Source organism: Oryx dammah, unplaced genomic scaffold (genome assembly GCF_014754425.2).
Source record: "Oryx dammah isolate SB20612 unplaced genomic scaffold, SCBI_Odam_1.1 HiC_scaffold_19, whole genome shotgun sequence".
NCBI classification, from domain to species: domain Eukaryota; kingdom Metazoa; phylum Chordata; class Mammalia; order Artiodactyla; family Bovidae; genus Oryx; species Oryx dammah.
Window position 1 is genome coordinate 66,737,256 of NW_024070203.1, and position 13,728 is coordinate 66,750,983.

General features: G+C 38.2%; 1 protein-coding gene across 1 annotated transcript in view; it reads right to left on the minus strand.

Annotated features, from left to right (window-relative positions):
* LOC120879074 (fibrocystin-L) overlaps positions 1-13,728 on the minus strand; it is a 177,423-nt gene that overhangs the window by 79,801 nt on the left and 83,894 nt on the right. Inside the window, exons 35-42 of the mRNA XM_040262130.1 lie at positions 13,422-13,610; positions 12,489-12,659; positions 11,715-11,941; positions 9,828-10,812; positions 7,099-7,347; positions 6,264-6,413; positions 1,707-1,881; positions 280-436 (exon numbers count right to left, since the gene is read on the minus strand). Of these exons, the coding sequence (XP_040118064.1) occupies positions 280-436; positions 1,707-1,881; positions 6,264-6,413; positions 7,099-7,347; positions 9,828-10,812; positions 11,715-11,941; positions 12,489-12,659; positions 13,422-13,610 (2,303 nt within the window). The remainder of the gene's footprint in view (positions 1-279; positions 437-1,706; positions 1,882-6,263; positions 6,414-7,098; positions 7,348-9,827; positions 10,813-11,714; positions 11,942-12,488; positions 12,660-13,421; positions 13,611-13,728) is intronic.

A 13,728-nucleotide genomic window follows, 5' to 3' on the forward strand; every position in this document is an offset into this window, starting at 1 on the left:
TACTTTAAATACATTAGAGCTGCCAGTTGATTCATTTCACAATAATAAAAAACAAAAAATCTATTACTAACTACCTGCAACCCAGAATAATCAGAAGTCTGAAATTATAAACATTTTAGTAATAAGTAAAAAAAAAACCCTACTTTAAATTTATTATAATCACATCTCAGTTATTTTTTGGAGAAATTAACAAAGTAAAAAGTCCATTACTAGTGACTTCACTTCCCATAAGGCTAGTTTTTCTACAGCTGAGGCTACTCTGTGCCACAGCACTGTTACCCGTTTGGCCAGGCCGGTGCTTCTGATGCTGACATGGACTGGAGCCCACCCTGAAGGAGAGTGGGCATTTGTCACGCAGATGATACATGTCTTGTTGGAATACTCAACATCACATGTGGCTTCAGCTACAGTAACGAGAACATCCTCTACATTTTCACTGTAAAGTATAAAGGAGGAAAACAAAACATTGATGTTTTTCTCAAGTTTCTAGGTCACACTGACAAACCCTATTATTTGTATTATTGTAAAAATAATGATCTTACCCCATGAGCTATCAAAGTGCAGACTGACACTTTTTTCAGTAGTAAAACTTTAAAATATTTGTTGAGAAAACAGTAAACAAAGAGATTAAGAGGTTGGGAAATAAAACTATTTAAACTAGCAAGTTCTGCAGCATTGGAGAAAAAATGCTTGGGTTCAAATTATTGAGAGATTCTACATTCTTCTCCCAAATGGCACTTTAATAAGTGACTTTCTGTGATCATTTTGTCTAGCTGACATTTTTGCCATATTCACAGACTTTGGGACTTAACCACTGTGTAAAAGTGCAAGTCCAATGTAGTTATAAGTATGTGAGGAATTAGCTTTGCCTGCTATGATTTAAATGATCTGGGGTTTTGAAGTCAGCCTTAACTACTTGAAGGATGATGGCAGTGCAGTACAAAAGTTTGAGCCAAAATAATGAACATGTTTAGAAAGAAGGAATCTAAATAGTTACAATGAAATGGATCTGGTGCTTGAAGAGATGTTTCATTTAACCAATGAAGCGGATGATGGTTGGAAATGAGATTTGGGGGAAAGCATAACAGGAAAGTGATTTATACTTGTGATGTTACTAGGATATGGGGAAAATCAGTATCTTCTTTTAGTTTTCTAACCATAAAACGGGATTTAAAAATATCTATGAAGGTAAGCCAGGAAGATTCTATGGAGTAGAAAGGTTTCTGACACAGAGTATGCAGTCAGTAAATAGTCGTGTGGCTTTTCAGCAGATGGGTACACACTGTAAGTGCTCAGTTGCTCAGTTGCGTTCGATTCTTTGCGACCCCATGGACTGTAGCCCGCCAGGCTCGAGTTTCCATTCCCTCCTCATTCCGACCCAGGGGATCAAACCCGTGTTTCTTGCCGCTCCTGCACTGGCAGGTGGATTCTTTAGCGCTGTGCCACCTGGAAACCCAGGGACACATTGTTGTTTGTTGTTTAGTCACGAAATGGTGTCTGACTATTTTGCAACTCCATGGACTGTGGCCTCCAGGCTCCTCTGTCCATGGCATTTCAGGCAAGAATACTGCAGTAGGGTGCCATTTCCTTCTCCGGATACACATTATTTGACTATATTTAAACAGTGTCCTGGCACATGAAAAAGCAGATGTAATGGCTTGAGTCTGGAAAGACACACTCATGTGCGTGTAATGTGAAGACAGTACCTGAAGCCTGATCCCAAGACTGTAAGTCTGGTGCCCCCTGCTGTACTGCCTCTCTTGGGAGCTATTTTGGTGATGAATGGCGTCATTGACATGTTGTATGTAAAAGTAGCCATGGACTGAGAGGAATCCTTCCCGTTGACCACACTCACTTCACAGGCTTGCTCGGGTCCCCTCCCTGTGATAGGAGGACATCAAACTGAGTTCAGTTCTGCCATGAGGCCCTTACTCATGTCCAAAACCCCCAAATATTTTCAATAACACCTTCCTTCCCCAAAGTCACTTTCACTGGCTATATGTGAGTTAAAAAGGATGTCTAGCAACAGTCAAAAACCTCACAAAATAAATGTACATTATCACCAGAGGAAAAATCCTTAGGTCCTTCCTCAGAGCCTCTTGCTATAGATGATTCTACAAACCTGCCTGTTCAGTTTTCCAGTCCTAGAGGATTCAACACTGCAAATTAGAGAGGAAGGAACAAAGAGCCACTCACAGCAGGTGCGCTGACAATGGCAAGGAATGGCAGTTAAAAGCAAGGTAAGAGACAGAAAAACTACAGCAATGCAATCAAAAAATGTTGAAAAAAGAAGCAGAGCTCGTGTTAAGGCAAACAAATCTTGACAGATTTTGATAGCATTGCTGCATTAAAAAAAAAACAATCAGAATACCAACTCTGATGTTAGAATGATAAACAAGCCAAGTCACAAAATGTTACATTTTCTTAAATATTCTTTAAGAAATCAGAAGAAGCAAAAATGTTTAGAAAATCTTCATCAAATTTTGTTAATGCTTAAAAGAAGTTTATATATAAACCATATCCCTTATTCATCTGTATTATTCTCTTTGGTTCTTCTTAAATTTTGCTAGATAATTAAAGTTGGTTGTGTACTTAAGATATCAGATATTTAAACTTCACAATAGGGTTAATATTAGCTTTTTCAATAGCTGGACAAATTGAAGCAGAAAGGAGTTGAATCACTTAGCTGAGATGACGGTGGTAGAACAAATTCAGTTCAGTTCAGTCGCTCAGTCGTGTCCAACTCTTTGCGACCCCATGAATTGCAGCACGCCAGGCCTCCCTGTCCATCACCAACTCCCAGAGTTCACTCAGACTCACGTCCATCAAGTCAGTGATGCCATCCAGCCATCTCATCTTCTGTCATCCCCTTCTCCTCCTGCCCCCAATCCCTCGCAGCATCAGAGTCTTTTCCAAAGAGTCAACTCTTCACACGAGGTGGCCAAAGTACTGGAGTTTCAGCTTTAGCATCATTCCCTCCAAAGAAATCCCAGGGTTGATCTCCTTCAGAATGGACTGGTTGGATCTCCTTGCAGTCCAAGGGACTCTCAAGAGTCTTCTCCAACACCACAGTTCAAAAGCATCAATTCTTCAGCGCTCAGCCTTCTTCACAGTCCAACTCTCACATCCATACATGACCACAGGAAAAACCATAGCCTTGACTAGATGGACCTTTGTTGGCAAAGTAATATCTCTGCTTTTCAATATGCTATCTAGATTGGTTATAACTTTCCTTCCAAGGAGTAAGCGTCTTTTAATTTCATGGCTGCAGTCACCAGCTGCAGTGATTTTGGAGCCCCCCAAAATAAAGTCTGTAATTGTTTCCACTGTTTCCCCATCTATTTCCCATGAAGTGATGGGACCAGATGCCATGATCTTCATTTTCTGAATGTTGAGCTTTAAGCCAACTTTTTCACTCTCCACTCTCACTTTCATCAAGAGGCTTTTTAGTTCCTCTTCACTTTCTGCCATAGGGGTGGTGTCATCTGCATATCTGAGGTTATTGATATTTCTCCCGGCAATCTTCATTCCAGCTTGTGCTTCTTCCAGCCCAGCATTTCTCATGATGTCCTCTGCATATAAGTTAAATAAGCAGGGTGACAATATACAGCCTTGACGTACTCCTTTTCCTATTTGGAACCAGTCTGTTGTTCCATGTCCAGTTTTCACTGTTGGTTCCTGCCCTGCATACAGATTTCTCAAGAGGCAGGTCAGGTGGTCTGGTATTCCCATCTCTTTCAGAATTTTCCACAGTTTATTGTGATCCATACAGTCAAAGGCTTTGGCATAGTAAATAAAGCAGAAATAGATGTTTTTCTGGAACTCTCTTGCTTTTTCGATGATCCAGCGGATGTTGGCAATTTGTTCTCTGGTTCCCCTGCCTTTTCTAAAACCAGCTTCAGGGGCTCCTTAAAGGGAGGGCTTTTAACCATTAGATAAAAATAAGTAAGAGTGCACTTCCCTGGTGGTCTACTGGTTAATAACCCACTTGTCAATGCAGGAGAAATGGGTTCTGGCCCTGGTCTGGGAGGATTCCACGCGCTGCAGGGAAACTAAACCCGTGCACCACACTACTGAGCCCGTGTGCTCCTACAGCCTGTGCTCACAGCAAGAGAAGCCACCGCAATGAGAAGCCTGTGCGCCGCAAGGAAGAGCGGCCCCTGATGGCCCCAACTAGCGAAAGCCTGCGCAAAAAGCAACGAAGGCCCAGTGCAGCCAAAAGTAAACAAATAATTTTAAAAATTTCAAAATAAATAAGAGTAATAATAATAGCAAGTCACGGATCCTGTTTTGGATATCATTCTATCCACTTTACACACATTGGCTTATCAAGCCTCACAATATTTAGGCTAATTATTTTCCTTTTACAGAGGAAGCAACCAAAGCACTGGGAGGTTGAATAACTTGCTCAGAAACACAGCCTGGGTTGTCATCTTGGCAATGAATTATCAGAATTCACTTCCTTCATAACATTATACTATATATATATGTATATATATATACACAATATATATATGTATATACATATATACTATATATGTGGTATACTGTACCATAGGTCAACATCTGCTGGATCATTGAAAAAGCGAGAGAGTTCCAGAAAAACATCTATTTCTGCTTTATTGACTATGCCAAAGCCTTTGACTGTGTGGATCACAATAAACTGTGGAAAATTCTGAAAGAGATGGGAATACCAGACCACCTGACCTGCCTCTTGGGAAATCTGTATGCAGGTCAGGAAGCAACAGTTAGAACTGCACATGAAACAACAGACTGGTTCCAAATAGGAAAAGGAGTGCATCAAGGCTGTATATTGTCACCCTGCTTATTTAACTTCTATGCAGAGTACATCATGAGAAACGCTGGACTGGAAGAAACACAAGCTGGAATGAAGATTGCCAGGAGAAATATCAATAACCTCAGATATGCAGATGACACCACCCCTATGGCAGAAAGTGAAGAGAAACTAAAAAGCCTCTTGACGAAAGTGAAAGTGGAGAGTGAAAAACTTGGCTTAAAGCTCAACATTCAGAAAAGGAAGATCATGGCATCTGGTCCCATCACTTCATGGGAAATAGATGGGGAAACAGTAGAAACAGTGTCAGACTTTATTTTGGGGGGCTCCAAAATCACTGCAGCTGGTGACTGCAGCCATGAAATTAAAAGATGCTTACTCCTTGGAAGAAAAGTTATGACCAACCTAGATAGCATATTGAAAAGCAGAGATATTACTTTGCCGACTAAGGTCCGTCTAGTCAAGGCTATGGTTTTTCCAGTGGTCATGTATGGATGTGAGAGTTGGACTGTGAAGAAGGCTGAGCGCTGAAGAATTGATGCTTTTGAACTGTGGTGTTGGAGAAGACTCTTGAGAGTCCCTTGGACTGCAAGGAGATCCAACCAGTCCATTCTGAAGGAGATCAACCCTGGGAATTCTTTGGAGGGAATGATGCTAAAGCTGAAACTCCAGTACTTTGGCCACCTCATGTGAAGAGTTGACTCTTTGGAAAAGACTCTGATGCTGCGAGGGATTGGGGGCAGGAGGAGAAGGGGATGACAGAAGATGAGATGGCTGGATGGCATCACTGACTTGATGGACGTGAGTCTGAGTGAACTCTGGGAGTTGGTGATGGACAGGGAGGCCTGGTGTGCTGCGATTCATGGGGTCGCAAAGAGTTGGACACAACTGAGCAACTGAACTGAACTAAACTGTACCATATACGGGCTTCCCTTGTGGCTCAGAGGTTAAAGCGTCTGCCTCTGATGCAGGAGACCTGGGTTTAATCCCTGGGTCGGGAAGATCCCCTGGAGAAGACACTATCCTAACTTTAAGGAAAAGCTAATATTCCAATAGGTACTAAAAACTTGTTTTCCATTTGGTATGCTCCTTATGTAATAAACCAAAAAATTGCAATTTGTTACAAACAATTCAGTTTAACTCAGATAACATGAATCTTGGAAATACACAAGGGTAGAAAACAAAATTCTGAAGAAACTGCTGAAAATCAGGAAATTCATAAAATTGATTCAGTTACCCTAATGAACACTAAACCTTGAAAAAAAAGAAACTCTGACTGATCTCTATAAAACAGTTCTCAAAGACTGCCATTCTTTTTCTGACTGTTCGTGCATGCTAAGTTGCTTCAGTCATGTCTGACTTTGTGCGACCCTATGGATTGTAGCTTGCCAGGCTCCTCTGTCCATGGGATTCTCCAGGCAAGAAAACTGGAGTGTGCTGCCATGCTTTCCTCCAGGGGACTACTTACCATTACTTGGTGGAATGTCACATAATAATGTTGTGCGATTAGATTTCAGTTTGTCGATTGCACATTTTGAGCCACACACTAACACAACTGAATTTTGTGGATTAAACCCAGTGCCTGTCACAGTTATGGTCTGACCACCACCAAAGCTCCCTAGTGAAGACATATAAGAAGGAAAGACAAAGTTAATGAAAAGAAAACCTCATCTGTACATATATTTAACACCTGAAATGGAAGCTACTTTCATTAAATGAAAAGATTCTTAGAACTGGAAATTTTTATACTATTGCAACAGAATCTCTTTTGATTGTAGTGTTTTAAACCCCTCACTGAGTAAATGTCGCATTTAGTCATTTATTTAAATTACTTCTAGGAATTTCAATTTTATTTAATAGAAATGTCACAAAGAATTTGAGTAGTCAAAACACAAATGTAAAATTACTATTTTAGTTAAAAGTACATTGGTTATAATTTCTTAAGGTTTTTAACCACTAAAATATTTCAAACAGAAAAAGATATTTATTTATGTAGACATAATTATATGTCAGTGATATTTAAACATGTTTTTTTAAAACATTTCCACATATAATCTGGACATTTTCAATAGTATTAAAATTTAAATATATTCTATAGCATGAAGAGAAATATAGGCATTAAACAAATATTTTGAAATGATGGATACCCTTGCATGCTTCTTTACTTGATACATAAACAAAAATATTTTAATGTGCTAAGGAGCTATACATTTTAGCAGGGTTGGAAAAATATGTTTCTTTCTAAATAAGTGTTTACTGAAACAATGTAAAATATTTCCAGGCTCTGGCACATTCATGCTTACCTTGGCTTGGATGAATACTGTCAATAGTAAGTGGGTACTTAAATACAACTGTAGATATGGCGAAGCCTTTTGTTTTATGATGCATCGTGACAGGAAAAGTGCCACCAGCATGATCTCCAACAATGCATTGCAACACAGTATCATTGACCTTGGTCACACTACACTGCGTGCTACTTATCATCACCGAAATTTCCAAGATGTCAGTACCAAAATTAGATCCAGTGATCTGAATTTCAGTTTCAGGAGGACCTTAAAAAGAAAGACAGTCCATTATCTATCCTATACATATATATACCTAAACTCTAATACTTAGACATGCATTTAAAGATATACCTATTCACCTACATAAACAAAAGTATATCTAGTATTTTAAAACTAAGAAACAATACATGTCATACATATTTTGGCTATAATTTCATTGCAGTCTTTGGTATCCTAAGATATTTATATCAGTGTTTATTATTTTCCAGTGCATTTGTCCATTCTACAGATGGAAGTTATAAGTTACTCATAATTCAGATTAATGGAAAAGAGGGAATAAAATAGACAAGATCTAGAGTTAGGAAGGAAGGACGAATGCCTGAAAGATGAAATGAATCCCTGAGCAGTGGGTGGTGGGTTAGAGTATATGTCAGCGATGAAACTTATTTTGTAAAACTTTTGGTACTTTCTTGACATTTGCAACCCTTCTGAGGAATGAACTATTTTTTCTTCACTCAGATATTTTCAATATGCATGACTTGATAAACAAATCATGATATATAAACAATTAGGTGTAAGATAATCAACACAGAAATAAGGAATTAAAGACATAGATGAATGTTGATGCTAATGCCTTGAAAAAATGAAACTGTAATAAAGTATTTCAATCTTTCTGTTCCCTTCCTTCCTTCTTTTGACAAAAAGCACTGAGTGCATTACACACATGGAATTTTTCACAGGTCATCCAAATACATACTTATATACCTAAATAATAAGTGAATAGATATTAATCAACATAACTTGTTACAAATGCAGAATCACCAAGTAGTAGTTGATTTTTAATTCAACTAGTGATAGTAAAAATAACCATATAATTGATCATAGTAAGCATCACTGAAATGTAAGTTGTCATTTTAAAGACCATAGATATTACTGAGATCTTTCATGTTAAGAATAGTTTTAGGATATAAGATTTACAATGTTTTAAGGTCTTAAAAGTTTTAATCTTGTCTGGTATTTGCACTTTTCAAATGGAAGCACTGTTCTAAGAACGATCTATTCCTTGTCTCTTCAGTAAATAAAATAGCTCAGTTCTCACTTGTCTACAAGTCTCTTCTATCTTCAGATATGCTGCTTTCAAAGATACATTCAAAGTGAGATGAGACAGAAATGGTTCATGGAAATAAGGAGCGTATGTCAATATCTAGTTCTTCATTTGCAATGATTATAAATATATGGGGGAGATGGACAGGGCGGCCTGGCGTGCTGTGATTCATGGGGTCGCAAAGAGTTGGACACGACTGAGCGACTGAACTGAACTGAGCTGAACTGATGCCATTGTTATTGCTAATATTTACTTTTTAAAATTCTAAATGAGAAAACCTGATGGCTAACAGAAAATTTCAATAGCAAGCTTCTTGAAAGCAGAGAATACATCTTACCCATGACACTGTAAACTAACAAAGACTTTTTTTTAAAGGCCAACATTTAATAAGTTCTTTATTAAAGGAACTTTTAAGTTGCATTATATGAATGAACTTCTATAACCTTATGAGAAAGGTATCTGCATGTATAAGGAATCTGATATTTTAAGAAATTTATCCAAAGTTTCACCACTGAAAAGTAGAACAGAGAAGATGTGAACCCAGGTATCTAGGCCATGTTCTCATCCATGAGACTATAGCTGCCTCTCCAGAATTCATTACATAGATCATAAGCATTCCAACAGCTTGAAGATGATCAGAAACAGCACAGCACGGTGACAAAGGATCAAGAAGCCACTCCATCTATTCTTAGCTTAGAAAAACAACTCACACCAATAATTAAGTAAATATTATTTTATAATATTTTTTCCATCTGAATGGGCCAATTACTCCCTTAAGAAGAATTTTGTTGTGTTGATAATCAACTGAAGTTTCATGAAAACAAAAGAATGACTACTTATGAATTTTAACAGATATTTCCTGTGCTGTATCAACACCAATGACACAAACTAATGACCAGTTTTATCCATAGATATCCATCTATTTCTTCCTCATTTCAAAATTAGTTCAAGTTCATGGGGATTTTGTTTTAAAATAGAAGTGGGAATTTCACTACAATTATGATCTCAAGAATGTACAAGAATAATCACAAAGTAGACACTATGTGCTGTGCTTAGTTGCTCAGTTGTGTATGATTCTTTGTGACCTCATGGGCTCCTCTATCCATGGGGATTCTCCAGGCAAGGATCCTGGAGTGGGTTGCCATGCCCTCCTCCAGGGAATCTTCCAGACCTGGGAATCAAACCCAGGTCTCCCACATTACAGGCAGATTCTTTACCATCTGAGCCACCAGGGAAGCCCAAGAATACACAAAAAATAATCACAAAACAGAGACTTTACAGAACTCAAATCCCACATATTGATTAAGAGGTATTGTCTAAAAACAATCTTAATAATCATTTGTAAACATTATTTCAATTCTATGCTAACAAATATTACTGATCATATTATATCAAGACACCCAAAAGGCAGGTCTTGGAGTACCTGTACTTGGGACAATTCCTTTGAGAAGTGGAGTATCTTCCAAGGCATACATAAATGACAGAGGTGGGTACGTGACTGCATTCACAGAGATCTTCACACTGACCCTTCCAGCTGTCCCTGCCGGGGTACGGCAGTGGATGTCACTGGAATTGACAGAAAGAATTTGACAAGGTTCATCCCCAACAGTGACTGTGGTGTTGCCTGGAGAGAAGCCATTTCCTGTGACCATCAGAGTAGTTCCACCCCCAATGCTTCCAGAAGTCGGGGTGACAGATGCTACTGCGGGGCTGCTGACAGTCAAGTTTCCCAGAGCCAAGCCCTTTGTTCCCACCACCACACTAAGAGAATGAAGTCCAGCCGGAAGGGGAGTCATGAGAACAGTGATGTTATTTTCATTAACATCAACTGCTCTGAACTGTTGGTTTCCAATGAAAACAGAAATGTCCTCCAAGACAGTGCCAAAACCTTCCCCTTCAATAAGAACTTTTTCAGATCCTTGGAGAGAGTTTGGGAAGATTCTTGTTACAAACACAGCAATGCTTTCTAAGTAGGAAAAGCTGCAGTTCCCCTGACACTGAGCAGGCACCCCGTGGATTAGGAGATTTGCTTTCACAAGCTGTTGGGGTGCAGGAGATGTTTCACATTCTATGGCTGTATAATTCACTGACAGAACTCTACATGGAAAATGACCCATCAGGACTTGTGCACCAGCAGAAGAAACTGCAAATCCAGAGCCTTTTATGGTCACTTTGGTCATTCCTGTAGTTGACCCTGCATTTGGTGATATCATGTCGACGTTTGGCAGAAGTACAAACCGCCTATCAAATTCACTGGACAGTGTGTTGATGGCAGTGCCCAGGTTGTAGACAGTTACTGTGACAATTTCCCTAATGCCAACATCCATTGAGTTTTGAGGGTCAATATGACACACAAGGGCATTGTTACTACTTTGTTCTACAACACAGGGATAGCTACCAATTTTAACCTGAAAGTAAAATGAACAGATGAACAAGTCAATACATTACTCTAGCATGAACTTAAATTTTGTATTAGCAATGACTAAATTTGAAAAAATTGATCATGTGAAAACTTTTTATTCATAAAATTAATTTGGGAGACTGATTAAGGTATATTTTAGATTAACCTTAAAACTAAACTATGAGGACTTCCCTGGTGGTCCAGTGGCTGGAACTCTGGGCTCCCAGTGCAGGAGGCCTGGGTTTGATTCCTGGTTGGGAAACTAGATCCCACATGCCACAACTAAGACTCAGAGCAGCCAAATAAATAAAAAAATATTTTAAAAAAACCTAAACTATGACCATACACAAATATTCATAGCTACATTATTGATAATTGCCATAAAGGTGAAAAGAACCCCAATATCCATGAACAAATGGGTGGATAAATAAACTGTATACCTTATGCAATGGAATATTATCAGCCGAAAAAGAAATGAAGTACTGCTACATGGTACATCGTGGATGAACCTTGAAAACGCTATGCTTAGTGAATACAACTAGTCACAAATGATCACATATTCTATGATTCTATTTATAAGAATATTCACAATAGGCAAATCCACAGAGACAGAAGGATTCATGGTTGTCTAGGGAGGGCTAGAGGTATGGAGGGGTTGTGGATAATATCTAACGGTCATGGGGTTCCTTTTTGGAGTAATGAAAATATTCTAAAATTGACCACAGTAATGGATACACAACTCTGTGAATATACTAAAAGCTTCTGAATTTTGCACATTAAATAAATGCATTGTATGGTATATGAATTATATCGCAATTGAGCTGCTATAAATTAAACTATGAGGTTATGGATGAAACATCTTCCTTGTATGCAAATACAGAAGTAAAAAGAAGATCTTTATAGTCTTACCTTATTAGCACATGTGAGATTACTGAAGCCACGTCCAGTAATTGTTATCAATTCATTTACTGTTCCGATGGATGGACTAATGTGGCTTATAGATGGGGAAAGACAACTTGAAAGCTCAAAGAGCAATCTCTCTGAAGTTTCAACCCTGGTACTGTTCAAGCCACACAGGGGTTCTCTTGCTTGGCAGCCTGCCACAGAGCTCCCCAAGTGCAAACTCACAGGTCTGCCTTTAAACAAAAGAACTGCTTGTAAGTCATGGATAAAATTCTAAAACAAGAACTGTTTTCAGGCTACATTACTCTATTTTGATGATGGTGGTTTATATTCTGGTAAATCCTTTTTATTTTTCAAACGACAAGAGGAGCCCCAGGCACTGCAAAGTTAAAAGACCTGGACAAAGATGATATGGTTAAGAGTGAATATAAAATTAAATTTTCAATTTCTCTAAGGCCAGATCCTATGGGGAAAATAAAATAATAACATTATCTCACATTTTAATATATTTTCAGACACTCACAGAGTATCAGAACTTTTTCATATTACATCTCATTTGAGGCACATGAGGATTCTGCAGATTGGCAGGACAATATTAACATGATCCTCATTTTATAGAATAAATGCTAGCCTCAGAGCAGTCCTGACCTATTCAAGGTCGTGCAGCTAGTAAGAGACGGTCAGAGCCAGTCATCTGCCTCCTACTTCAGAAAGACTGCATACACCCTGGGTTTCCATCTTTAACTGAAGGGACAGGGTTTCCACCTTTAACCTTCTTACCCTGAGCATATGTGGCTTCAGTGCCCCCCACAAACAGGTGCAGGGGAATGTGACTGGTTTCAGCTGGTAAAACGTTAATGACTCCTTGGAGAAAAATGGAGTGAGCCTCATCAACATACCCGCTGCTGTAATAATGGATTCCAGGTGAAGTAAACTGGTAAGAAAATGAACCTGCCATAAAATGAGATTGTACATAATAAATATAAGCAATTAATGCATCTTTGAAAATAAATTTGAAATGATCCTTCAAACGTACATACAGATGACAGGTTTTTAAGCATATGATATTTCAACAGAAGTAGTAAGGAAATGACTATCAAAAGACCATAAAATGGCTATAAAAGAGCCATCCTGTATAATGAAATTCTATTCCATAAAGGCAAGAGCCAGCATTAGTTTTTCTAGAAAAAAACATGTGATATCTGGCATAACTTACTGACTCCTACAGAAAAACTCAACAGGCAATGAAAAATAGTTCATGAATAAGAAGTTCAAGCTGCCTCACATGAAGAACAAAATGGGCAGTCTAAAGGGCACATTGTACTCTAAGTTGTCCTGGAAGACTGACTTTAAAGCTGATTTCAATCAACAGAAATTCATTACTTGCTACCAGATTGGCATCATTAAAACACATACTTCAGTCTTCTTTGTATTTTGTTTGTTTCAATATATTTTTCTGGTTGATTATTTCAGAATGAAAAGAGATATATCTGATATCAAAACTCAACTATGATGTACAAAATACCTTGCAGGCATTCATTAAGAATATTTTATAAATTTGAAGTATTTTGTGATAACAATAAAATGTCAACTAAACCATATCCTGTATTTGTATATATTATTTATGCAAAAGTATTTTAAATCTAAACAAATTTATTTTTAGTATATTTGGGAAAAAGAAACGACGCAAAATGCAGCAAAGTGGAAACATACCTGATGCAGATTTTTCTCTTCCGTTGGTAAATCCTTTTCCATCATAAATTACACTTCCAGGACTGGAGACAGAGAAAACGCTGTATCCTATTCCCCTGAGATATGGATGTGCTTGCCAAAGCCATGCCACTGTGTCTCCCACAGATACATTTAAGACTGATGGTGACCAGGCATAACCTAATCCATGTACTGGGAGCAATTAAGTCATATTTTTTTTTAAAGAAAAAAGGAAAAGTAGGAAAAATTCTTAATAACTATCTTTGAAAATATTGCCTTTTTATATAGCCACTAGTGAAAAAAATTTCAG